Source organism: Sciurus carolinensis, chromosome 6, assembly GCF_902686445.1.
Source record: "Sciurus carolinensis chromosome 6, mSciCar1.2, whole genome shotgun sequence".
Classification (NCBI taxonomy): Eukaryota; Metazoa; Chordata; class Mammalia; order Rodentia; family Sciuridae; genus Sciurus; species Sciurus carolinensis.
In genome coordinates, this window is record NC_062218.1 from 133,315,848 (window position 1) to 133,342,807 (window position 26,960).

At 52.9% G+C, this 26,960-nt stretch overlaps 1 protein-coding gene across 2 annotated transcripts in view; it reads left to right on the top strand.

Annotated features, from left to right (window-relative positions):
- The window catches only part of Flt4 (fms related receptor tyrosine kinase 4), a 46,649-nt gene that overhangs the window by 6,689 nt on the left and 13,000 nt on the right, over window positions 1-26,960 (top strand). For both annotated transcript variants that reach the window (XR_007109164.1, XM_047556505.1), the window contains exons 2-25: window positions 8,933-9,029; window positions 9,583-9,827; window positions 10,083-10,195; window positions 10,323-10,485; window positions 10,675-10,814; window positions 11,102-11,270; window positions 11,565-11,682; window positions 15,082-15,236; window positions 15,326-15,488; window positions 17,417-17,543; window positions 18,648-18,756; window positions 19,743-20,105; window positions 20,445-20,591; window positions 20,689-20,820; window positions 20,961-21,067; window positions 21,360-21,495; window positions 21,960-22,064; window positions 22,381-22,494; window positions 22,744-22,832; window positions 22,966-23,116; window positions 23,612-23,706; window positions 24,095-24,217; window positions 25,295-25,406; window positions 26,515-26,614. Coding sequence is in view for 1 of the 2 variants with exons in the window: in XM_047556505.1 (XP_047412461.1) it covers window positions 8,933-9,029; window positions 9,583-9,827; window positions 10,083-10,195; window positions 10,323-10,485; window positions 10,675-10,814; window positions 11,102-11,270; window positions 11,565-11,682; window positions 15,082-15,236; window positions 15,326-15,488; window positions 17,417-17,543; window positions 18,648-18,756; window positions 19,743-20,105; window positions 20,445-20,591; window positions 20,689-20,820; window positions 20,961-21,067; window positions 21,360-21,495; window positions 21,960-22,064; window positions 22,381-22,494; window positions 22,744-22,832; window positions 22,966-23,116; window positions 23,612-23,706; window positions 24,095-24,217; window positions 25,295-25,406; window positions 26,515-26,614 (3,373 nt within the window). In the remaining variant the exon portion in view is untranslated. The remainder of the gene's footprint in view (window positions 1-8,932; window positions 9,030-9,582; window positions 9,828-10,082; window positions 10,196-10,322; window positions 10,486-10,674; window positions 10,815-11,101; window positions 11,271-11,564; window positions 11,683-15,081; window positions 15,237-15,325; window positions 15,489-17,416; window positions 17,544-18,647; window positions 18,757-19,742; window positions 20,106-20,444; window positions 20,592-20,688; window positions 20,821-20,960; window positions 21,068-21,359; window positions 21,496-21,959; window positions 22,065-22,380; window positions 22,495-22,743; window positions 22,833-22,965; window positions 23,117-23,611; window positions 23,707-24,094; window positions 24,218-25,294; window positions 25,407-26,514; window positions 26,615-26,960) is intronic.

Below are 26,960 nucleotides of genomic sequence, written 5' to 3' on the forward strand. Positions count from 1 at the left end.
GCTGTCCTCCCAGTGATCTGGATTTGAAGTCTGGGATCCCTAAGGGTCCACCAAGAATGGAATGCAGGAGAGCTGTCAGGGAGGCTGTGGAGAGCACAGTGTGAAGTTGAATTCCAAGGACGAGCCCTTGTAAAGAGGAGAGAATGAGTCTAGTGAACAGGATGGGGTCCCTAAGCTAAGCCTGTGATCCTGGGCTTTTTTATGTGGCCTCATCACCCCACACTCATGTTCCATCTGTTCCAACTACCTGATTATCAAATTCACCCACACTCTGGCCTTTGTACACATCCCTCTAATCTATGTACTCCCCTCCTGGGCCAGCAAGCCTGTATTTGGTATGTGAAGCCCAGATCAGCTCACATGAATATGCTCCCTGCCCCACAACCAGCAAGGTTTTCCCTGATGCCCTATCTACATTCTCTGACCACAGCACAGGGTCACAGTGAGATGTGGCAGCTATGATAATCTAAGAATTAAGCAGGCAGGTGATAGTAAATATTCAGTGTATGTCAGCCAAAGACAGTTTACTCTTGTGGTGTGTTGTTGTTTTGTTGTTTTGCAGTAATGGGGCTTGAACCTAGGGACATTTTACCACTGAGCTGCATCCCCAGTCCTTCCTTTTTAGTTTTTATTTTGAGACAAGGTCTCACTAAGTTGCCCAGGCTGGCCTTGAATTTGTGATCCTCCTGCCTCAGCCCCCCCAAGTCACTGGGATTACTGGCATGAGCGACTGCACCTGGCTCTTACAGTAGTTCTTAATGTGCTATTATGCTATTTGTGATCTTTGTGGCTCCCAGTAATCCTAGGAATGATCTACATTTCACAAGTGGGGAAAATTGGAGAGAGGAAATGAATTGTTTAAGGCCATATAACTAGAGAGTGGCATTGTAGGGTGCCCAGCTGGGTTCACAGAGCTCTGAGCACACACTGGGAATAGTCCCTCCTATCCCTGCTGACTCCGTCCTACAGATTGGGAGGTGAGGAACTGATGGACCCTTGACTCTCACATTTGAGCTCTAGAGGCACAGAGCTGACAACCAGGTCTGGAGGACTTTAGGACAAAACACTTCCTCCTTGCCAGCTATCTGCACAGGCCTGGCCCCAGGAGTGAAGTAAAAGGACTATGGCTCAGGTCTCTTCCATTCTGCCCAGTCCCAAGACCAATGCACAGTGACCCTGACCTCCACCCAGCCAGCTGTCCCCCATCACCCCCATCATAACTTACCTCTAGTCTGCAGCTGCTGCCTGGCCCCTGGCTGCCTTCATCTTCCTAGGCAGAGCTAGGAGAGTGTGTATCATACTGGCAGGACTGGCATAGGCCCCCTGTCTTTCAAGTCATTCAGAGAGAAGTTGAAGAGGAGCCAGGCCCAGGGCAGCCACAACAGGGTCTTGCTCCCTGCTGGAAGTGGAAGAGACCCTCCAGTTCCCAAATGGACCTGATGTCATCCTCATACCACCCATGATGGGCCTGGGGAATAAACCATGTGCTGATGACATCACAGCCCCAAGGAGTTACTAGATGACACAAATCCTCCCTGTGCTGCAAGTCAGAGCCAGTATGGGGTCGGTCAGTGCTCTCAGCTTCAGGTGTCAGGGCAGTGTGCATGGGTCTGGGGGCAGTAGCAACAGTTCATCCAGCACAGACAGCAAGGGAGGACAGAGGACACAGCCTGAGCCCTGAAATGAAAAGTGGGCAAGGTCTGGTAGGCTCAGCAGGTAGATTCTAGGTGTGGCAGAAGCATTGAGAGATGAAACCAGCCAGGAATGTGGGAGATTCTTGGGACCCTTAACCTCCTGGAGTCCAGGCTGAATGTATGCACAACTCCAAATGGCCAGGAGGAACCAGGGAAGGGGCCCTGAAGCCATGCTGCCTGAGGGGTGGGTTGGAAGCCAGGAAGGAGGTTTCTGGGGGTAGGGAGGCAGGGAAGTCAATGCCCAACCTAACAGCAGGACAGAAGGGGACAGAGGGATGTTAGGGTCAGGGCAGGGAGGAGCTGCAAAGATGTACCTGTTGACCCTTTGCCCTACCAGCTCCCTTTCCCCCACTGCTATGGAACCTGGACCTGGCCTTTCCCTGTTGACTTTGTGATCAGGGGAGCTCCCTAGAAACCACTCAAGCCCAGGCCCTATCCTCTTGCACTGGAAACAGGACCAAGACTCTGTTACATTGGAGCATGTCTCCAAAGTCTGTCCAGGTGGGCACAGAAAGGATTTGCTAGGGAAATGTGAATTCTATACAAGCAAGGGACATGGGACTAACAAGTTTGGTACTGAGGGAGGGGATCGGAACGTCCTTTATGAATGTGCCCCAGGGCCATACTGGGACATCTGTGGGATGAAAGTAAAGTCTTGCCCTCTCTTAGCAGTATTCATGCATTTGGTTGTGTTTTTTTCCTCAATTCCTCAGGAAAGCTCCTTTGAAATATAGTATTGATTGTTTAAAGGACTACTTACAGCCAGCCAGGTCATGGATCTACATAGAGGATCAGAACCCATAATGGGAGTGTGATGGGGGCAACTGTGGGCTCAGAGGCCCAGGCACCTGTTTGGCTTCCTGTGTGGACTTTCCTGCTTATTGGATATGGTGGGGTCTCTGAGGCTTTCATTTGAAGGACTTCTCTGCTCTTTGCCTTTGGAAAGCAGCATTGCCCTGGAGCAGAGATGGCCCTGGACTCAGGTGGACCTGGGCTACTCTACAGCTGCTAGAACCGATGGCTGTAAGGCCTGAAGTCTCAATTTCCTCGTTCATTGACTGGGTTTATGATCCCTTCCTCTCTCCCAAGCTGTCATGAGGACCAAAAGAGACAGTGGTGGCCAGGCTAGCTGCCCACTGCCTGGCTCATGTCCAGCACCTAACCCACCATGGGATTTCCCTTCACACCCTGCCTGCCACTCATCAAGGGATACTGGTGTGCCCCAGGAGAGGTTGCAGGACCCCTGCATGCTGCTTACACAGTCTTTTGTGCCTGGGACTGACGCCTGGGACCCTGTGGCCCAAGGGCAGAGGGCTTCCAGAGCTGCTGACAGCACAGAGAAAAGGAGGTGTGCACTCTGGCCTCACTGACCTCAGCCTGGCGCCTGCCCTGACTGCTCTACTGCAGGCTTGGGGGCCAAGGCTCTGCTGGCCAGGGGAAGGAAGAAGTCAGTTCCTGGGCCAGAAACAGGAAGGCAGGGGGAGTGCAGCAGAGGCCAGGATGACAGCACTTCCTGCTGCGGGAAGGGAAGGACAGTGGAGACAGACAACAGCCAGGCAGGAAGGATGCGCCTTCTTTAGGGCTGCAGGTGGGGGCTGGGAAGGCATGGAGCCTCTGGATATGGTGGGCCTCTGGTCTGTATCTGTCCTGGCTGCTGAGCTGCTTGGGGTTCACATTGTCATCAGAAATCTGTTCTTTAAAACTGCAAGCATCTTTTTCAAAGGAATAACAGAGTCTGATACAGTTTCAATGGGAAGAAAGATCTCAGAAGTCTGTTTAGCAATCCATTCATCAATCTGTCCATCTGTCCATTAATCCATCTGTCGATCCCCACCCATCCATCTTTCCATCTTTACACCCATTCATCCAACTCTGTATCCATCCACCCACTCAACCATCTATCCTTCCTCCATCCACCAGTCTTTTCATTTATCCATTCTTTCATCTACCTATATCTTCATTCATTCATCTATCTACCCACCCACCCACCCATCCATTTATCTGTCCTTCCATCCATCTACTAATCCATTCATCCATCCATCTTTCTGCCCATTGATCCTTCCTCCCAACCATTCATCCATTTAGTCATTCAGTGAGTATTTATGGAACCTTTATCCTGTGCCAGGTGCTAGACTAGGCATCAGGTTGGGTAGAAAATAGAACTACCTTGGTCCTTACCCCACCAAAACTTAATGGGAGACATAGACAAACATAACTTAAACAAATAACAAAATAAGATATTACAAATTGTGACCAGAAGAATAGAACAAGAAGCCAGGAGGCTGAAATGAAGTCTAAAGAGGGAACTTAACATTTTTGTAAGGGCGAGGAAGCCTGAAAGTGAGAAGAGTCCAGCTGTGCAGGGCATAGGCAAGGAAGCATATCAAGAGGATCAGTGTGTGCAAAACCCCTGGAGTATGAAGGAACAGGGGATGTTCCAGAATATTGTGGAGACCAAGGTGGCTGGAGGATGTGAACATGAAGTGATAAAGGACCACAAGGATGTGAGGAGCTGGACAGAGGCCAGGACTTGGTTAGGAGTTTAGATTTTCCTGGAAATGCAGTGGGAAGTCATATACAGGATTAAGCATGAGTGTGATATGGCCCCTTTGTTTTTTCTCTTAAATATCACCAATGACTGCATGGTTAAGAACTGTAGGAGGGCATTCACAGAACCAGGAGGTGACTTTAGGGCTAACGCAGCTGTGCAGGCATCCAGTGGGAGAGCAGGAGCCAGCTCTGGAATGCATCTGGCCTCCCAGGCTTCATGCTGAATGGATAGGCTGGGGAGGGAGAAGCAGTGACCCATAGTGATTTCCATTTGGAGAGATGGGAGCTATCAAGGAAGAACTTTTGGCAAGGTGGAGCAAGTCTAAGTCTGAAGTTTAGGATCAGATTCATGGAAGTCAGGGTATCTGTTGAATATCCAAGTCAACAGGGCAACTGAATACAGAGTTGAGATCAGTGGTCTGGGTTGGAGCTAGAAGATTTGAAGGTATCTGGACCCTTGGGAGAGGGTAGTTGGGAAGAGAAAATGAGAAGCAACAGGAATTAGTGTTGGGCAGAGGGAAAGAGAAAGTTGAGAGGAGATGAGGTCACAGGAGACAGCTCTGCTCCCTGCCCTGGAGTGCTCCCTGGATCTGTGACATGGAGGTCACTTGAGGCTTTGACCAGCAAGTCCCTGAAGATGGGGTATGTACCACGTGAATGCACAAATGAATGTGGGGAGGAGGAGAATAACAGAGCTTTGGCTATGATGGGAAATAAGAAAAGGGCAATAGTTAGAAGGGAGTCCGAGACCAAGAAATTGTATTGTTTTGCTTTGTTTTGTTTTGAAGATGGGAGATGACTCTGTAGAGAAACAATGGTGATCAGAAGAGAAAGGAATTATTTGTTGGAATTCTGAACATGATGGAGAGTGGCAGAGGGAACACCCTGAACTCCATTAATGAGGGCCTGTTTGAAGTATGAAAACAGGAAAATCAAGGGGAAGCAGCCAGCATGAGAGCTTTGTGCTCCAGTATTGAGCCACTTGGGAACATGGTAGTGTCACAGGGTTGAAAGAGAGGATGATAGGACAATCAGAGTGATGGGCCATGGAGGGCCTCTGCACCAGGACAGAGGTCATACCAGGGGGATGTTCATGAGTAAGGAGGAAGCAGGGGGGCCTTTGCTACATATAAAGGGTTCAGCAGCAGTAGAACAGGACACCTGAGCAAAAAGAAGAGGAGGAAGGAGAAGAGAAGGAAACAGAGGAAGTCAGGCATTCAATGATGGCACAATTTCTGGTGATGGCCACGTCCAGGGCGTGCCCCTGAAAGCCAGTGGCCGAAGGGGAGAGAACGGGAGGACTCAAAAGGCAAGGATGCTGGTGAGTCACCACGTGGATGTTGAAGTAATGGAGAATGGTGGGAATTGGGGTGGGAAGGGGGTTGGTGAGCCAGGAGCTACAGTCAGCAGAGAATGAGGGGAAGTGACCAGGAGAGAAGCTGATGACAGCTTTAGTGGGTAGAGGGTGGTGCCATCAAAAGCATAAGCCTCAAAGCAGTTGCTGTGGGAGGAAAGCTGGCCACAAGGAATTCTCTATGAAGCATGTGGCATGCAGGACAGGAGTCTCCCCATGGCAATGGTGTTCTCAGGAAACCAGGTTTCACAGTAAGACAGGAGGGAACAGTACAGATCATCCCATTTAGCACAGAGATGCTGTTGCTTCCTTGCTGGTATGGTGCTGGTGGGAGGACGTTTCTACAAGCTTTCTTCCCCTCATCAATTCCCTCACCCTCTCCCATCCAGCCAACACTCACTCCCATCCATTTCTCCACCCACCCACCCATCCATTTATTCATCTGATGATCCATCATTCATCTATCCCTTTCACGTCCATCATCCATCAAATCACCCTTGCATCCATCCCCTGGGTCTCTGTTGCACATCTCCTGTTTTGGACTTATGAAGATGAAAACCATAATTCAGTCTGATCAGTGTTTGGGAGCCCCAAGAAGGATGAGGCAGAAGCTGCCCAAATGATGATGACTGCTCTCTTAGGAAAGGGACGTGTGACGTGAACCCTAAGGAGGGAGATCCACAGGAGGAAAAGAAGCAGGAATGTCCCAAGCAAAAAAATGAATGAGTAAAGCAAAGGCTTCAAGATATGAAAAACCTGGTATTTTGAAAGTGTAGTGAGAAGTCCTGAACCTCTCAGGAGTTGAAGCTGGAGAGAAAGGGAGAGGTCAGAACATCACTCCTCATCTGCTTTGTCTTAGAAGCTAAGGGGAGCCACCAAAGAAAACCTGGTTGACAATTTCCACAGACCTACAGCTGGAGATTACCAGGGCCTTGCATTGATGTGCACTTCAGGGAAGGGGAGCCATGGCCTCCCCAGGGCCCCAGTACGGTGCCCCAGACCTCACTGTGAGGGTGTCCTCTCGCCTGCAGGGAGGACACACATGGAGCTGGGAAGGTGGCTGCTGGCTGAGGCAGCACTCCTCTTGTGCTCACGTGCCGGCCTCAGGCCTGACCTCCAACTAGGTCTAACTGGGAGGGCAACAGTTCTTTCACCCCTACAGATCCAAACCCATGCCCATCATCGCTCCCCTCTTATGTAGCTCAGAGGGCAGACCACCTTTCACTTGGTTGCCCACATATTTGCCTTCCTGCCTGCCTGGCATAGCTTTGTTTACTTTTCATTGACTGGGAAATTCTACTTTGCCTTGGAAGCCCAGTCCAAGGTGCTCCCCTGGGGAGTCCTTCCTGGCTCCTCACTTCCCTGAGAGGGTTACTTCTGTCTGGGGGTCCCCCCTCCCCTGGTGACAGCTCTCTCCCCAGGAGCCCCAGGGAGTACAAGTAAGGGGCTGCTGAGTGCCCAGGCCCTGCTCACATGCCTCAAAGGACCCTGCATGGGAAGGAGACTGGAGGACCCAGGACCATCTCTCCCCTCAGAACCCCAGGTCATGGGGGGGGCCAGTTCCAGGGCTGTTGACCTGAGCATGAGAAGGAAGCATAGTCCCAGCAGCTGGTCAGGCAAGGGGTGACTTTTTGAAGGGCAGCTCAGTCCAGCTGGAGAGTCTCAGATTCACAGACTGTACAGTGAAACTAGATGCTTGATAAGGGCTTTTCTATTCTGACTCGTGGTGCAGTGGTGCCTAGAAGGGCTTGACCAGGAGTGGGGGTGGGGAGGGGTGAAAGAAGGGAGAGACCAGCGAGTGCTGGCTGGTGGCTGTTGTCTGCATGATGCTGAAATGAGATCTTGGTGTGTGGAGTGTGATGTCCTGGTACCACTTGGTTGTATGGTTTGGGGTCAGGGCATGTAAAACCGTCTACGTTGGGGCCTCCCAGGTTCCACCCCACCCCATTAGTACAGCAGGATCCTAGGGCCTCAGTAGTTGGCTGGAGAGCAAAGGATTTGGACTTTGGCTGCAATCTTGGGGCATCTGTGGGACTAGAAGGGCTTGGGGACAGGAGAATGGGCTGTGCTCCCCACAGGAGGACAGGGACTTGGGGGAGGGACAGGACACAGCCCTGGGCCTCTAGCCATACAGTCCTCCCTTCCTGTTGTCTCAGGATGGTCCCAGCAGGATGCATCTGCCAGAGTTCCAGGCCCAGACCTCCCCCAGGGCCTGCTCCCACCCCCACCATCCCACTCTCCCACACACACATATGCGTGTATGCAAGAACATGAACCACAGACAGTTTCACACACCCTGACCCCAAGCCACACAACCAAGTGATATCAGGACAGCACACTCCACACACCAAAATCTCATTTCAAAACATACTGAAGATACACAAAGATACACATTTGCGCACACACACAAAGTCACATATACCACCCAAAGACAGATTCATATGCCCAGGCATGTGACATGGAGAAGACCCACAGCTGGTAACACATGCATGCAAAACACACACACACAACAACAACAACAACAACAACCCACCACCCCACCGGGAGGAGAATGGTCTATGTGGAACTGGAGGGGAGGAGGGCTGGAATTCCAGGGGACAGAAGGGCCTGCAGTCATTGAGGTCTGAGGAAGGGTATTCTACCAGGTAAAGCAGGTTTATTTGTGTATCTAAGGAACCATCCTGTGGAAAGACCTGAGGATGTTAGGTGGAGGCCTGGGCAGGGAGAGCCCCCAGAGGCTGGGCAGAGAGGGCCTGTGCAGGTTGAAAAAAGCTGGTTAAGCCAAAGAACAGTCATGAGATGGATTCCCTGGGACCCTGGAGAGGACAAGGACATGGGCACAGACTGGGTGGGTAGGCCGAGGCCTGGGTATGTTTGGGGAAGGTCTGGAATGTGCAGAACCCCCTCATAAGCAGTGGGTGTAGGTGTGGGCTTCAGATGGAGCTGTGGGGATCACATGCTCCAAGCCTCCTTCAGTGCAGAATGAGCCCTGCAGTCGCCTCCTTCTTCCTCATACTGGACACTCAGCTCTTTGTGACCAGAGGCTGGGATCCAGGGCAGTCAGGGGTCACTTAGGACTGAGCTGGGCCTGCAGGCAGGGGCAGAGATCTACCAGGAGAGATGGCCATGAGCCACGGCAGCAGTCAGCTTTGGTGGAGGTTATTGGTTGTCTTGGGGTCTTGGGTTTGATGCTACTCAGAGTGCACAGGGAGAGACCAGACTGTGCCAACCAGGCTGTCCTGGAGAGGGGTCCTGGAAGGCCCAACAGTACCTTGATCAAAGTTGTCACATGACTCATGACCCAGCACCACATTAACCCTATCTTCCATGCCAGGCCTGACAAGTGGTTACTCCATGACCCCCCCAACCCTGAACATCACGGAGGAGGCACACATCATTGACACCAGTGAGAGCCTATCCATCTCCTGCAGGTACTGAGCCCTTCCCACCTGGCAGTCCAAGGAGGCTGTAGAAGGCCAACGTGGGAGGTGATGGCTGAGGACCCAGAAGGCAGCTCCTCCCCAGGCCAGAGAGGCCTTGAGACTGAGTGGGGCTCCCAGGATATTTGGAGGCTCTGCAGACACAAGCACCCTGAACTCATCAACCTTACCCATACCCACCCTCCCAATACCCTGCATGGGCCCTAGATAACCTGCATGGACCCCCAGCCTCCCTTCACTGGCCCCAAGCCCTCCTACTCTGCTCCCAAGACCTCCCTGTAGCCCCAGCTGTGATACAAGGCCTGGGCTTCTCTGCAGGCCAGCCTGCCACTCACAGCTCTGGAGCCAGGCAGAAGGCCTGGAGTCTTAGAGAGTTCCCTGGCCCAGGCAGTGTTTATGGTACATGCCCAAACCCTGAACTGTCCCATCTCTGAGACAAGCTGTGGGTGAGGCTCTTGGCCCTTGAGGGAGGCTCCTCAGGAATTGTCCTCCTGAGCTGCAGCTGAGGTCAGGGGGCCTCCTGACCTCTCCCATCCTCTTCCAGGGGACAACACCCCCTTGAGTGGGCCTGGCCAGGAGCTCAGGAGACACCAACCACAGGGGAGAAGGACAGTGAGGACACAGGGGTTGTGCGAGACTGTGAGGGCACAGACGCCAAGCCCTACTGCAAGGTGCTGCTGCTGGGCGAGGCCCATGCCAACAACACAGGCAGCTACCTCTGCTACTACAAGTACATCAAGGCCCGCATTGAGGGCACCACAGCTGCCAGCACCTACGTGTTCGTAAGAGGTGAGGTCACCAAGACAAGTGAGCAGGTCAGGTGTGGGCAGGGTCCTGGAGGGACTGGTTGGCACATCCCCACCTCCAGCATGCTGACCCTAGGGTGGCAGGAGGGGACAGGGAGCTCTTGCCCTGCACCGGATGGCAGTGGGCAGCTGAATCAGCACCACCCAGCTCCCCTGGGCTGCCCTGCCACCACTGCCCAGCCCTGGCCAGAGACTGCCCGAGCTCCATCCTTCCTCAACTCCTACTCCCTCTCCTTAGACTTTGAGCAGCCATTCATCAACCAACCCGACACACTCCTGGTCAACAGGAAGGACTCCATGTGGGTGCCCTGCTTGGTGTCCATCCCTGGCCTCAACGTCACATTGCGATCGGTACAATCCCTATCCCCATCCCCACCCCAGGATCCAGCCCTACTACCCCATCCCTGGGAAAGGTGGCTGCTGGTCTGGTCTGAAGGAAAGGGGTAGCTAGGCACTGACAGTCAGTGTATCCCTCCAGCAAAGCTCGGTGCTGCAGCCCGACGGGCAGGAAGTGGTGTGGGATGACCGCCGGGGCATGCGGGTGCCCACGTCACTGCTGCGGGATGCTCTGTACCTTCAGTGCGAGACCACCTGGGAGGGCCGGGACTTCCTTTCCAATCCCTTCATTGTGCACATCACAGGTAAGGTCTGCTCCTGGTGCCTCACTGAGTTACCATTCCCTATGTCCCCAAGAGGAATATGGCAGGAACCCCCATTCCCAGCAATAGGGCTGTTAGTGACACAGTTGATGTTGATGAGCATCCAGTGATGGGTGTCCCTATGTGTATATCCTGTGGGGGTCACAGGAGTCACTGTGCATGTTTCACCAGGCAATCAACTTTATGACATCCAGCTCTTTCCCAAGAAGTCACTGGAGCTGCTGGTCGGGGAGAAGCTGGTCCTGAACTGCACAGTGTGGGCTGAGTTCAACTCAGGCGTCACCTTTGACTGGGACTATCCAGGGAAGCAGGTGAGGTTGGCAGCCCTGCCAGGGTGCCTTCCTCCTGCCCACAGCTGTCCTGTTCCCATCACTGCCCATGCCCACCTGTACCTGGCACACACTGGGCCTCTGTGTGGAGGAGGCACAGGCCTAACCAACCCCATGAAACCCAGTCTGATGGGAAAGTTTTCCACCCCACAGAAAACTGGGTCAAGGCTTCCAGAGCCAGCACTGGCTGGGCAGGGGTATGTGCCTTTGGTAGGTCCACTCTGCCAGAGCCCACCTGCTGACTCTGGGCTTCCCCTGGGTGTGGGCAGGCAGAGCGGGGTAAGTGGGTACCTGAGCGGCGCTCCCAGCAGACTCACACAGAACTCTCCAGCATCCTGACTATCTACAACGTCAGCCAGCATGACCTGGGCCCATATGTTTGCGAGGTCAACAATGGCATCCAGAAATTCCGGGAGAGCACCGAAGTCATTGTGCACGGTATGGCCTAGAGTTGGATCATCATGCCCAGCATGGCCTGGGGTGGGTCCAGTATCATGAAGCCTGAGGAACAAGGGTCTTTGTGCAGTGTACTTGGGGGTCAGAGGTCACGGTGCACCAGCCAGAGGAAGGGGAGGGCTATGAGCAGAAAACCTGCCTGGCTCCCACGTGCTAGGTGGCACAAGAAGCTCATCTTCAGGTGGCTGGCGACTGGGGCTGAAGGGGCAGAGGCTGGAAATCCCTGGTCCTTGATGGGTCAGCCCCAGATTTACACTGATGCCTCCTGTCTGGCAGAAAAGCCCTTCATCAGTGTCGAGTGGCTCAAAGGACCTGTCCTGGAGGCCACAGCAGGTGACGAGCTGGTGAAGCTGCCTGTGAAGCTGGCAGCGTATCCCCCGCCGGAATTCCAATGGTAACAGCCCTGGGTCCCTTCCCTTTGCTACCCTGCCAGGCCCCGCACAAGAATGGACTGAGGGACGAGAAGGGCAGTGTCCTTCCCCATCAGGGCCTGTACCCTGAGACCCAGGTGGGGACCTTCCATGAGTATACCCCCTACAAAGCAAACACATATAATACAACTAGAAGGAAGGTTGGCCCAGGATGCTGTGAAACCATGAAAGGTTTAAATACTAGCCTGCTTCTATGTGTGGTGTGGTTGCACAGAGGGGGTACTTTATCTAACTATTTCCTGCAACCCCTCAGCATCTCTAAAGGCCTGCAAGCTGGACTCATTTACATGCTGAGTAAACATAAGGCCAGTCACACATCAACAACCTCAGTTCCTTAGGCCTTTCAACTAGGTTGCCTTTCAAGAACCAGGACCCTCCTTTCCAGAAATTTGGAGATACAATAGGGTTTGAACCAAATGTTATGGAACCTGGCCCTGGGCAATGAGCTAGATAGCTTCCAGGAGGTCTGCAGGATGCTAGAGCCCAGGCTCCAGTCTGTGAGCTGAGAGATTGAGGCTTCCCTGTGGGGTGTGTCCAGGGCAGTGAGAGGACCCCTCAGTAGTGGCTCTGCCCTTGCTGAATGCTTCCAACGGAGCTCAAGGGGGCACGGCACCTCTCCCAATACTTCCTCAGCCCTCTGAGCATCCGCACGGCTCATCCACGATAGATCATGCTGACCTGAGCTGCCATTATACAGGTGAGGAAACATGTCAGAAGATGGGAGGGATTCCCACTTGAGCGTGGGAATGGGCCGTGCTCTGTCCTTTCCTATCTAGCTAGAGAAGTCTTGCCCTCCTCAGCCTGAGCTCCTCGTGCACCTGGCAATTTTTCTGATGCTGGGCAAGCAGATGTTCCAGGCATCCTCAGCCAGGAGCCCCTTGCACTACCATAGACTGAAAGAAGGCTTCTCTTGGGAGGGCCTATAATGCCCTGGCCCTGAGCCTAGTAAGGCCATCGGCTTGGGAGTCCTCCTGGCACAGGCTTAGGGGTCCACCTGGCATAGTATCAGAGCCTTTGAGGCAGAGTCTTGAGAGCACTAATGTAGCCAGAAGCCTCACTTACAAAAGAGCAGTTCCTAGAGACACCCAGGGCCTATCCCCTGCCCTTCAAGGCCAGAAGGACTGAGCCTGCCCAAGGTAGGTGACCAACTCTGCTGCAACCAGGGTCCAACATGATCCCCAGGCAGCGGTTTTTGCACTGAAACATTAGTGCCACATCAGGACCTTCTGCTGCTTGGCTAACATCTGCCTCCAAGAAGTTCTCAGCTGACTCAGGGCACTTTAGTCACCAGAGCCCACTATTCAGGTGGTATTATCATGGGAAAACTCTGAGTCAGTGACTGATGGAAGGTCTAGTGAACATAAACAGAGAAGCTGGAACTAGGCTCCCAAGGTTCCCAGTGTGCCCAGCAAGGTGCTGACAATGTCTTTGCCCTCACACCTGCTGCAAGGTACATTTCCCCCGTTTTCAGATGAGGAATCTGAGACGTGTGGCAGAGAGGGAATCTGTCTAGGGTAACAGTCCCAGCAAGTGGCAGACTCGGGATTCTAATAGCCCTCTGCACCAAAGCCAGGCAGATAGCACAGGCTTGATTTTGCCCCTGCCCTGTCCTGTCCTGCCTGTGACCCTGGGCAAGTCGGATCACTCTCTCTGAGTCATGACTGCTGTCAGAGTTGAGAGACCTCCGTGTCCCCATCACCATAGTTCTCTGCCCAAGAGATGTGCCTCTCCCAGGCTACACTATAGCATCTCTCTGGCTTAGCACACTTGGTACCCAGAGGGGAAGCCCCTGAAGAGGAAGGACTATCTCCAAACAGAGTCCAGAACTCAGATGGCAGAGGCAAAACTGCCTACAGAAATTCCAGTTCATGACTAGGGAGGAGCCAATCTGGGGTGGGAGGCATCTGTTTCCTCTCGTGTGCAGCAAGTGTCTATGGAGCACCTACATGTGTCTGGCACAACTCTACATGTAGGGTGTACAACAGGGAAGAGACAGTTCCTGTCCTCACGGAGTTCACAGCTCAGTGGGGGTATGGACAATCAACAGACACATATCCGAAAATCAGTAGGCTGGCTGGAGATGTAGCTTGTGGTAGAGCAAGGACCAAGTGTGAGGCCCTGGGTTCAATCCGCAGCACCAAAACAAAACACAAAGAAAGAAAACCAATGGGCTGATGATCAGTAAGATAGGGACAGGATTCATAGAGCCAAGTACAAGTACCACTCACTTAATGAGACAGAAGAGGAAGGCTTCTCTGATCAGCTGGTATTCTCTAATGAATACCCCAACCCCGAAGAAGAAAGAAAAGAACCCCACAGACTGTCACCTACAGGAAAGAGCATCCAAGCAAGAGCAGCAATAAATGCCAAGGTCCTGAGGAGGCCATGTGTCTGCAGAACTTATGAAAGGGTAGAATTGGGGATCAGAAAGCCAGTCAGGGATCACCCTGCATGGTAAGAAGTCCAACTGTGCTCCTTGGGGACTGCACCTTCACTCCTGGATTTGGACTGTGAAAAAGAAGACAGAGCCCACTGAGAGCCCTGTAATTGGTCCCTGGTGCCACAGTCCAACTGGTATGGAAGAGCCAACCAGGGAAAACTGGGGAGATGGGCAGAAACTTCCTGGACTGAACTTGGTAAACCTGGTTGCTGAAGGCAAACCAAGGCCACAGGCAAGGCAGAGTGAAGGTGGCTGCACTGAGCAGAAACAGTCTCTTCATTACTTGGGGAAAGATCTCAGAGGCTTTAGGAACAAAGGCCAGAGTTGCTGCTGCAAGCTCTTGGGGATGTTCCTGAGCTGGCCACCTGATGGAGTAGTGAGACCTGACTGATAAAGCCCAGAGCCTTTGATCATCTGTTCCCCAGACCAGAGATTGCTGCCCAACCCACCCACACTGCTGCTGGCCCTTTCTGGCCTGATCCAGGAGGGGCTACTTGCTCTGACCTGACCCATCAGAAAAGCCGCTTGGTCTTTTTTTCCCATTTCCAGCAGTATACATGGGCCCTCTGTATCTGTGTGTTCTGCATGTGGATTTTTACAACTGTGGATGAAAATATTTGAAAAAAAAAAAAAAACATGTACAGGCTTTGTTCCTGTCATCATTCCCTAAATACTCTGGTATAATGCAGCATTTACATTGCATTTACAAAGTATTTATATTTTATTAAGCATTGTAAATAATCTAGAGATGGAGGGATGTGCATGGGTTATATGCAAATACTATACCATTTTATAGAAGAGATTAGAGCATTCAGGAATTTTCATATCCAATGGGGGTCCTGGAACCCTTCTGGCTGGATGGGGTGGAAGTGTCAGCATGAGGCAGGGTCCACACAGCCCCTGAACTCCCTTCCTGGGACAGGTACAAGGACAGAAAGGCAGTGACTGGACGCCACAGTCCACATGCCCTGGTGCTCAAAGAGGTGACTGAAGCAAGTGCAGGCATCTACACACTCGCCCTATGGAACTCTGCAGCTGGCCTGAGGTGCAACATCAGCCTGGAGCTGGTGGTGAATGGTACAGGCAGGGAGGATGGGAGAGGGGACAGGTGGTTGGGTAGATGTGGTGATGGGGGCCACCTGACCAACTGATGTCTGTTCCTCTAGTACCCCCCCACATCCACGAGAAGGAAGCCTCCTCCCCTAGCATCTACTCCCGCCACAGTCGCCAGGCCCTCACCTGCACAGCCTATGGGGTGCCCCCACCTCTCAGCATCCAGTGGCACTGGCGGCCCTGGACACCCTGCAAGACATTTGCCCAGCGCAGCCTGTAAGTATGCTCCAACCCCATTCTCCTTTATTTAACCTCCCTGTCCCCAACCTCAACCATGGTGAACCCAGTTTTCAGCTCCTCTTGCCACCCAAGCCTTACCTGTACCCTTCCCAGAATCCCTATTCTGAACTCAAACCCTATCTTTGCTTTTGTTGCCTATGCTGGTCATAAAAACCCTTTCCCAAACCAATGTCATGAAGCATTTTCTCTATTTTTCTTCTAGTAATGTTATATCTTTAAGTTTTATATTTTTTAATCAATTTCAAACTGATTTTATAACTTGTGAGATATAAGAGTCTAGTTTCATTCTTCTGCATGTGAATAGATAGTTTTCTTACCACTATATATTAAAGTGACTTTTGTTTCCCCAACGTGTGTTCTGGGCACCTTTAGTGTAAATCAGCTATAAATATATGTGTTTATTTCTGGGCTCTCTAATCTGTTCCATTGGACTAAGTCCCTGTTTTTACGTCAGTACCATGCTACTGTATCTTTGTAGTATATTTTGAAGTCTGGTAGTGTGAAGCCTCCAGTTTTGTTCTTTTCATTCAAGGTTGCTTTTGCTGTCAAGAGTCTTTGTGGTTCTATCTGAATTTTAAAATTATTTTTCTATTTCTGTGATTAATGTCATTGGCAATTTGATAGGAAATGCATTGAATCTGTAGATCATGTTGGACAGTATAAGCATTTTAACAATATTAAATTCCTGATTCAGTCCTATGCCAGCAGGTCAAGCTGGACTCTGGAGATGGGGCTAACCCCCAACCAGCTGTCTCAAGAGCAAGCCTCCCAGATACATAATTGCATCATTTAGGGAGGACCAAAGGAGGTACATCTGGGCACAAAGGATGGCCCTCCCATGAAGTGGGAAGACTTGGTATAGTGTTATAAAACTTGTCCTGGGCCCCAGAACACACCAAGCATGTTTGCACACCTTAGCTCATCTATGTAGCTCACAATCACACCCATATAGATAAAGCTACAATAGGATTAAAGAAGAAGGGCAACTTTCTCAAAGTCACAGTTAAGCAACAGAGCCTATCCCACTGCTGAGCAATGCCCCCTTAAAACTAAGCTGGACATCAATAGGACAGATGGACCAGGGAGAATATTTATGGCAGAGACAACTTAGACAATGCAGGGGAGAGGAGTGGAGGATGCTGAGGTGGACAGTGGTCTTGAAGGCACTAGGGAGCCAGTAAAGAGCATTGAGCATGGGAGTTACAGATCAGATTTGCCACTGAGCAAGAGAGCCTGTGTCACAAGCTGGGGAGGGATGGAAGCCAGAAACCTAGGCAAGAGGTAAAGGAAGCCCCACCAGCAGCCAAAAGGCTATGGCTCCAGCATAGTCGGTGGGGGAGGCTCAGTAGAAGTGGTATGGATCTGAAGCAGCCTGAAATATCCAAGGTTTATAAGGGATTCTTCTAGACCACAGGGCCTACATCTGGTACCTCCAAATTTGCTTCCTCTGATAATCCACCATTATGCTTCATGCCACCTGAAAGAGCCAGGGGCCCCATCCTGCTCCTCCACTAAGGACAAACAAGAGCCTCTCTTGCCCCCTACCTCCAACCAGATGCCAAATATGCTGGGTATGCACACCTGACCTAGGGGGAGAAAGGGAGAAATTAGTGGAGTGGACCTCCTGAGGCAGTGATGACATGCTGCCCTGGGGCAAGCTAGGTGAGCAGAACCAAGGTGAATTCTACAGGAAGCAGCATGGCGGAAGTGGGATATAGTGGTGCCCAGGTACAGGATGGATTGCAAGGCCCTGAGCAACACTGCAGAACAAAACTCCCCAGCCCTCTTGCTTGACCTAATAGCTGACCTTACCCATTAAGATGTAAGAAGATGACTTTGAAGATGACAGACCCCTATGGGCTGTCCCTGGTTGTGTCTCTGATCTGCCTTCTGGTTTGTGATAGCCGACGTCGGCAGCAGCGGGATCGTATGCCTCAGTGCCGTGACTGGAGGGAGGTGACCACACAGGACCCAGTGAACCCCATTGAGAGCCTGGACACCTGGACCGAGTTTGTGGAGGGGAAGAATAAGGTGCAGTCCAGCCACCAAGAGGCCAGGAGAGAAGGGGAAGAAAGGTGGTTGGGAGGGCTCTCTTCTTCCTTCTCTCCATTTCCACCTGACCTGAAGAGCTTCGGAAAGGTCACTGGGAGCCAGGTGACCTTCCTTAATTTCTGGGTCTTAGCTTCCCTTCCTACACGCAGATGGGAGTCAGGGTTTCTGCTTTGTCCCAGAAAAGGAAGAGGAGATCCAAAATCTCCTGGCCAGGCCATAGGCCCCTGTGCCCACAAACACCTAGGCTTGGAGAAGATGGGGCTGGAGGCTGACCAGGTCTCCACAGTAGGCTGCTGAGATGCTGGACCAGCCTGGGGGCAATGCTAAGAAGAGACCAGGAGGGGGAGGGGGAATGAACAAAGGCACCCACTTCCTACAGTCACTTCCTGTTTTCCTACACACCTCCAGAGCCTCTTCCTGTTCCAAGGCTGGCCAGGAAGTGCCCGGCTTGGAGTGGGGGTGGGGGTCTTTGGATGGTAGGCAGGGCCTATGGACCTCTCTCCTCCCCTACTTCTCAAGCTTCCTACTCCCTGAGGCCAGATATTTTTCTGGGAGCCTGGGACACCCCCTTCCTACCTCCTGAGACTATCCTGGACACTAGAAAGAAGTGCCCTGGAATCAATGTGACCTCACACAATGACCAACTATTGACCTTGGGCCAAATCTTACCCCAGTTCAGGAGTAACTGGTGCCTTGATGTGACCACCATCTGAATTTTAAGCCTGGTATGTACTGACCCAGTTGCCACACTGACTTCTGACCCTCCAACATGACCATAGGATAAGCCCAGTCACAGACTGAAGTCTCTCTGCTCCTGCCAAACACTGCCCTCTGACCTCAGCCACGGGAAAAACAACTGTCCATACACTGTTCCTCGACTCTTCTAGGGAGCCTCCTAATTCTGCTGTGTGAGGGCCTTGCCTTCTCTTGCCTGCCTCACCATTCCTGGTTCTGTCTCTGGGCTTCGTTCATCAACAGCCCAATGCTTTGGTTTCCCCATTCCTGGTAGGCACAGTGGCCTCCTTGCAGCAGGGGAGGGTCTAGGTTGGGGAACTCAGACTGGAAATGAATCCTTGTGCCCAGACGGTGAGCAAGCTGGTGATCCAGGATGCCAACGTGTCTGCCATGTACAAGTGTGTGGTCTTCAACAAGGTGGGCCAGGACGAGCGACTCATCTACTTCTATGTAACCAGTGAGTAACCAGACTGCCTTCCAGAGAGGGTCTCTTCCCCTGGTCAGGCCTGGATGCAAGGTCAAGAGCCAGGTTTGGACTTATTATATTTCTGGTGACCATGGGGCACCCAGGAGAGATATATAATACCCATAGGGCCCTGGAACTGAATGAGAAGGATAAATTTAGAGATTATTAGCACATGGACTGAGTGTTGGTGCACTGGGATAGTACCCTCGGCCCTCAGCCCTGAGGCATCTCCCTCAAGTGGGGGGATCCTCTGGCTCCCTGCAGCTCCACTTCCTCCTACCACCCTTCTAAAATCCTAGAGCCCTGTGGTTTGTGTGCACATTTTTCCCTGGACAGAAGGCCTATAGTTTATTCAGATTTTCAAATAGTGACATCAGGAGAGCTAAGAAGCCTAGGAGTGGACAGTCACTAGACCCAGGGATGTCAATGAGGGCACCCCCAGAGAGATGGAACCAGAGAGAACAGTTGGGGGCAGGGAGAAGCCCATAAAAGCCTGACAAGAAATGACCAGAACCAAGAGACGGAAACCAAGAGTGTGGTACTGGCAAAAGTTAATGAAGAAATTGTTTCATGGAGAGGAGAATAGTGGGGTATAGTCTGTAGCAAGAGAGAATGAAGAATCAGGGCCCGCTGAGTCTAGGGGACTCAAGGAACTTGATGACTTGGCCTCCTAGGACAGGTGAGAGCAGCAACCTGGTAGGAGCTTGTTCAGAACAAAGAGAGGCAGGAAGTCAGAAGGAGACCCAGTGGGTGGGGCTAACTTCAGAGAGCTGGCTCCATTGGTTAATGAGGGGAAGAAAAAAGAAAGAAGTGGACTCTAGGGTGGTATGATCACCCAGATGCACATGCTGCACCCCCTTCATTGGAAACTAAGTGAATTTGAAGGTCAACTGGGAAAGGGAAGAGGGCACAATGGGCAGGTGGATAGGTGAGCAAATATCTGGGCAGTGTCACAGGGGTTCCTTCCCACTTCCCAGCCATCCCCGACGGCTTTAGTATAGAATCTGAGCCTTCTGAGGAGCCTTTAGAAGGCCAGTCTGTGCGCCTCAGCTGCCGGGCCGACAACTACACTTATGAGCATCTACGTTGGTACCGCCTCAACCTGTCCACGCTGCACGATGCACAAGGGAACCCACTACTGCTTGACTGCAAGAACGTGCATCTATTCGCCACACCACTGGAGGCCAATCTGGAGGAAGCGGCACCGGGAGAGCGCCATGCCACTCTCAGCCTGAGCATCCCTCAAGTAACACCCGAGCACGAGGGCGACTACGTGTGCGAGGTGCAGGATCGTCGCAGCCACGACAAACACTGCCACAAGAAGTACCTGTCAGTGCAGGGTGAGGTGGGCCCAGCTGGTGCTCAAGGGAGGGCCACGCTTCTTATCTAGCTCCCGCTGTTCTGCCTTTGCACCCAGCCCAGCATGCAACTGGGTAGTCCATGTGCAAGCCTGGGACTGCAGGAGCAGCCCCCTGCCCAGCCCCGTCCCGCCGTTGAGGTGCGCAACCCTCGCTTGCATGCACAATCCCTGACCCTTCCTTCAGTGTTGTGCAACCCATCTCACCCTTGCACCTCCATCTCCCACACCCCTGCTCCCAGTCCTGCCTGGAGTGCTGGGGTCCAAGGTGACCTTTGCTTTCTGTGCCTTCACTTAACTCTCTCTCCACCCCCACGCCCAGCCCTGGAAGCTCCTCGGCTCACGCAGAACTTGACAGATCTCCTGGTGAACGTGAGTGATTCCCTGGAGATGAGGTGCCCAGTGGCCGGGGCGCACATGCCCAGTATTGTGTGGTACAAAGATGAAAGGGTGCTGGAGAAAGAGTCTGGTAAGGAGAGTGACCCCTGGAGACAATGGAGTCGGGAGGTCTTTAAAGCCGATGCCCCTAGATCCACCTGAGCTGGAATCTCCATCCCACCCGCCAGGAATCGACCTGGCTGACTCGAACCAGAAACTGAGCATCCAGCGCGTGCGCGAAGAGGACGCTGGTCGCTACTTGTGCAGCGTGTGCAATGCCAAGGGCTGCGTGAACTCTTCCGCCAGCGTGGCAGTGGAAGGTCCGGCCTATGCTTTGCTCCCTAGAGTCACCCCAGGCCCCTAACTGGAGCCTTCTTTTGTCCCATCCCATGCAAGTCATGCCTATCAGAAGAGGTAAGGTATAGCCTTTCCTCCCTCACATATATTTTTTCCCATTCAGGCTCCGAGGACAAAGGCAGCATGGAAATCGTGATCCTCGTTGGCACTGGGGTCATTGCCGTCTTTTTCTGGATCCTCCTCCTCCTCATCTTCTGTAACATGCGAAGGGTGAGGGTGTTTCCCCCTGCTGAGCCTCTTCCCAGCGACTAATGAGGTCTTTCTTGCATGTATCCCCACCCTGTTCCCACCCTGGCTAGCCCTTAAGTATAAAAGTAAGTTCCTCATCTGGGTTTGTCTGGCAGTCTCTCTCCCTGGAAACCTCCCCACCCAGCAAGAGCAAAGATTATCTGTTGGTCAGACCCTCCTTCATTGAGCCCCAAACAGTGTTATCTATAGCAGGCAAAGTTTTGCCCAAGCCACAGTGGTTTTGACCAAATCAATGAGCTGTTCCCACCCTCAGCCTGCACATGCAGACATCAAGACTGGCTACCTGTCCATCATCATGGACCCAGGGGAGGTGCCTCTGGAGGAACAATGTGAATACCTGTCCTATGATGCCAGCCAGTGGGAGTTTCCCCGGGAACGTCTGCACCTTGGTGAGGCCACCATCCAGCCTACCCCAAGCTACCATGCCCTGCCTGGCAGAGGCAGCATCAGCTGCTCCAGGATGGGCCCCATTAGAGTGCCAGAAATCCCTCCCTTCTCAGAACTCCTGCCAGGAAGGACTGCCTGATCCCCACCTGGCCTGACCTGTTCCATCTGGGCCTTCATCCTCCAGAACCCCTGGCCAGCACCCCCAGTTCCCAGGCCCCTAGGTCATTTCCTTGCTCTGAGCAGGATGGATGTATCACACCTGCCTGGAGAGGATACCGAGTCCTTCCTGTCTGCCTCTCCTCTCCCTCTCTCCAAGGCTCCCTCTCCATACACTCTTCCTGTTTGTCAAAAGAGGCACCCCATGTCCTGCCTGTGTCTGGCCCTAGGACAGGTCACCCCTGCTACCCACCTTTCTCCTCTCTCAGCCCTGTACAGCTCACCTGCAACCTGCTCCTTGCCTCCACAGGGAGAGTCCTGGGCCATGGAGCTTTTGGGAAGGTGGTGGAAGCCTCAGCTTTTGGCATCAACAAAGGCAGCAGCTGTGACACTGTGGCTGTGAAAATGCTGAAAGGTGTGGGGTCAAGTGGGTAGAAGGGGCTGCCCAACTGGGTGAGGAAGAGCAGCAGCTCTTTAGAGGCACTGGATGCAGGAAGGGAAACTGATGTTGAGAGACAGAATATCACCCAAGAATCTGCAGGGAGGCAGTGGGAATCAGAGCAAGGCCTCAATGTGACCAGGAGGATGTGCTAGGTACCTGGAGCCGCCACCCCATCCCCATTGCCCCCTAGCACTGACCGTGCCTTAGTGGCGTGGGAGGAGATGGCCAGCGACTGGGAAAGAGGCCAGGGCAGGTCCCACGCCATGCTAGGCCCCTGTATCCCCTCCAGAGGGCGCCACGGCTAGTGAACATCGTGCCCTGATGTCGGAGCTCAAGATCCTAATCCACATCGGTAACCACCTCAACGTGGTCAACCTTCTGGGGGCGTGTACCAAACCCAACGGTACTGAACGGGGTTCTTTGGGGGAAGGATCGGGCAATTGGGGGAAGGGGATGTTCACCATACGAGTGGGCTCATTAGCGCTATGGATGGAAGGAGCCCATTGGGCTTGGGATTGGCAAGATTGGAGTGGGGTGGGGTGCAGGAGGGATAGTGGGCAGTGGAAGTGTCAGGGCTGGACTTTGCTACGCTTCTGTCCCTCTAGCTTGCCCTCAGTCACCAAGTGCCTTACTCTGCTTCACCCTACCCCAGGGCCCCTCATGGTGATTGTGGAGTTCTGCAAGTACGGCAACCTCTCCAACTTCTTGCGCGCCAAGCGAGAGGCCTTCAACCCCTACGCGGTAAGCAACCACCCCAACCAGCAGCCGGAGTTTCGCTGGAGAGCTGGTGGGCGCCAAGGGCTGAGGGTGGAAATGGGATGCACCTCCATAGGGGGTAGGTGGGCCCCCTCAGACCAACTTTATGCATCTGCAGGAGAAGTCTCCCGAGCAGCGAAGGCGCTTCCACGCGATGGTTGAGGGCGCTAAGGCCGATCGGAGAAGGTCGGGGAGCAGCGACAGAGCCCTGTTCACACGGTTCCTGATGGGCAAGGGAGGGGCGGGGCGGGCTCCTCCTGTACAAGAAGGTAAGCGCCAGCTTCCCCTTGCCCAAAATCTGGTTGGCACAGTAATACCTCATGATCAGGCAGACTAGAATAACATCCTGGGGACCTGGTGGCAGTGCTTCTATAATAAAGCATGTAATGGACTCTGCCTTAGGAAGGGAAGACACTTCAGCGGTTATTTTCACAGAGCTTTTTGATATTTGATTTGGGCATCACAGGATGAATAGGAGTTTGCATTGAAAACAAGGTGGGGTAGCAGTTGAGGGTCATGTAGCAGGTACAGAGGCCCAGTGGTACAACAGTATTTACTGCTCTGGGAGTAGTGTGTATCCTAGAAAGAGCGGAGGTGAAGGTCAGAAGATGGGTTTATATGGTTGTTAGCTAGTACCTGAGGCCTCAGGGACCTGACCAGGAGGTATGTAGTCAGGGTAGGTGAATAAATGTTCTCTTTGGGCTGGGTGGAAGATGGAAGTTATGGAGGAGACTACCCTGAGCCCACCTCCCTCCTTTGAGCAGTGGAAGACCTGTGGCTGAGCCCACTGACCATGGAAGACCTTGTCTGCTACAGCTTCCAGGTGGCCCGGGGAATGGAATTCCTGGCCTCCCGCAAGGTGAATGTCCCAAACCCCCATCAGGCCCTGTGGAGGGGAGACAAGTGCAAAACCAATAGGATGCATATGTGTGCTTGGTCCTCACTTCACCCCAAAATGGCCCTAGAATTAGTTACTGTCTCTCCCATTTTACAGAAGAAGAAACTGAGAGCAAAGTGAGAATTCACTTTCCAAGTCCCCTGGTTAGTCAGTGGCAGAGCTGGATATGAAATCAGTCTCCCTGACTTTCTCTGCTGTCCCTACAATTCCATGAGTCCTGGGGCTGCACAGAAATCTTTCCTCAAAGGAGCAGGAATCTAAAAGGGCACCCCCTGGGGCATTCTGGAGCTCCAGGCATGGCTGTCACCCAGGGTCTGAGCTGAGTGACTCCCACCTCCCTGCACCCTAGTGCATCCACAGAGACCTGGCTGCTCGAAACATCTTGCTGTCAGAAAGCGACATAGTGAAGATCTGCGACTTTGGCCTTGCCCGGGACATCTACAAAGACCCCGACTACGTCCGCAAGGGCAGCGTGAGTGCAGGAGGAGGGACGATGGGGATCTGGGAAGATGGGGAGAATGAGACCACAAACCTCCTGTCCAGGAGCAGGAGGGGTAGTGCTGTTTTAGGGTGACATGGACTCCTTGGTCTGCCAGGCCACCTGCCCAGATGCTGGGGGACTCACTGCTCCCGGTGCCCCCACTGAACCTACAGAGGACCCTAGTGACCCTGCCCACGAAGGCAACCTGGGGTAGGAAAGTAAAAACAGGAAGTGACAAGCAGGGACTACAATGCCCCAATCAGAACTTGTTTTGCCCAGTGCCTTGGTCTGTTTGGTGGACACCAACTCCATGCCTGCCCTGGGTGTGTAGAGGAGCCCAGGTGGTCTGTCTGGAGATGGGCAGGCCTGGTGCAAGGGCCATCACAGAAAAGTTCATCCATGCTCAGGTGGCAGCATGTGTCCTGTTGGTGAAGCTCAGAGGCAGGTGTCTAAATGAACAGCCACAGCTGATTAGGGGTTTGCTCCAGGGAGAGGTGGGAAGAAGACTGGAGGAAGGAAATGAGCAGAATGAGTTCAGAATGTGTGGTGAAAGCTACCCTGCCCAGCATGGTCCCTTACAGAAGGCTTTTGTCCTTCATTCTAATTCACAGGTGTGTGACAGCAGGTGAAGGAAGTGGTCAGGTGTACATTTACAGAAGGCATTCTCTGTAAACTGTGAAGAGAGGGGGTGGGGGTGCTGGGCTGGAAGCAGAAGCCCTCACGGGCTCCAAGGTAGAAGTCATGAGAGGAAGAGACAGATAGTGAGGAAGAGATATCAGGAGCCCAGGAGGAGGGGTCAGGAACTGCCACTCTGCCTCTAGTGTGGTGACAAAGTGAGTGGATGGATCATATGTGTTGGGGGAAAGAGTGAGAATCTGGAACTGGAGAAGGGATACAAGACCCCCCACAAGAAAGCTCAGAATGAAGGAGACCTGGACAGAGATAAATAGTTGCAAGAGCAAGGCTTCGATCCGAGCAGAAGGAACTAAGGAAAGATTGTTCCAGTGTCTGACCTCAGTCTTCTGTTCCCTACCTCCCATGGAACACACCTCCCTCCATCGCCCCCAGGCCCGGCTGCCCCTGAAGTGGATGGCCCCTGAGAGCATCTTTGACAAGGTGTACACCACACAGAGCGATGTCTGGTCCTTCGGGGTGCTGCTGTGGGAGATCTTCTCCCTGGGTGAGTGCAGGATGAGGTGTTCAACTTGGGGTAGGGAGAGGGATCACCAGCTCCAGGTTGTATCATCAGCCCTTCTGGTGCCAAGGGCTGGGCATCTGGAAGTGTGCACCTGGAGCAAGCTATTGGATCATTCTGAGGCAGGTGTTTTTCATGTGCCACCAAAAGCCCCCTGCCTCTCCCCATCTTGGCCCAGCTCCTAGAGAACTTCGCCTCCATCCTAGCATCACCTGGATCCTGTTGTAGGGCAAAGCCTTGTTCCACATGACAGCCTCTACCTCTCCCTGGGTCCCTGAGGGAGCTTGGTGCTCATTCAGTGAACACACTTACTTACACAAGTCCCTCATAGGAACACGATAAAGTCCCCATTCTAGGGTGGAGGGAGGCAACGAACAAGAAAGTATCACCAATGGCAACAATGATAAATGCTGTTACTGAAAATAAAAGAACAGGAAGAATCTAGGAGCTTGGGAACTGTTGTGTGAACAAGAGGTGCTGGGAAGGGTCCAGGGTATATGAAAGGAAGTAGAGGCTAGGGATGTAGGTCAGTAGCAGAGGGTATGTTTAGCACACACTGGGCCCTGAGTTCAAGCCCCACCTCTGCAAAGTAATAATGATAATAATAATAATAAACAAAGGAGGTGGGGTAGATAGGCCTGAGAGGACAGCAATTCAGCAATCGAGCACAGCCTGGCCCATGGTGCTTGGTTCCCATGTGTTGGAGATCCCAGGATGTGGGCACAGCAGGCCATTGGGTGATGCAGCAAGAGGGAGGAGTAGCTTTGTCAAAACTGGTTCTGTGAAGTTCCACCCCCTGTAAGGATCCTGGTAACTGTGAATTCAGTAATCCATGTTGAATATGTGGACATCATGGTCCCTTAACAAATGGGTGGCCTCATCCTTCTTTAGCCAGATAAACAACCAGAGTGGAGCAGGATAGGGCAACAGCTTGTCTGGGCCCCAGGGTGGGTACAGCAGAGTGAACCCCATCTTCACCCTGCTACTAGGAGGAAGAGAAAGGGAGGATGGAATAGAACAGGGGCAGTTGGGAGGCTGGGCTGAGCAGTGGGCAGCCTGCTCCCCACCCACTTTAGTCCCTTCCTGCCCTCAGGGGCCTCCCCATACCCTGGGGTGCAGATCAACGAGGAGTTCTGCCAGCGACTGAAAGATGGCACCCGGATGAGGGCTCCAGAGCTGGCCACTCCTGCCATGTGAGTCTCTGGCTGGATGTGCAGGTGCTGGGGGGCAGGGGGCATGGACACAGGGGAGAAGAGTACAGATGCAGCAGGTGGGGAGGGGGGATGGCAGTGGAGGCATGTAGGCAGGAAGAGGGTGTGCACAAATGGAGGAGGGTCTGGGGACAGGCAGAGAGAGAGGACACACAGCTATGGGGGTGCTGAGGGGGGCTTGTAAACATGGGGGCAAGGGATGGCATTCAGACACAGGAAGTAGAACATGCTGGCAGCAGCAGGAAACGGGCAGGCCAGGATGGTTCTGGGGTCTGTACAGACAGGTCCTCACTCCACCACTGACCAATTGACAACTCCCCTCCTGATC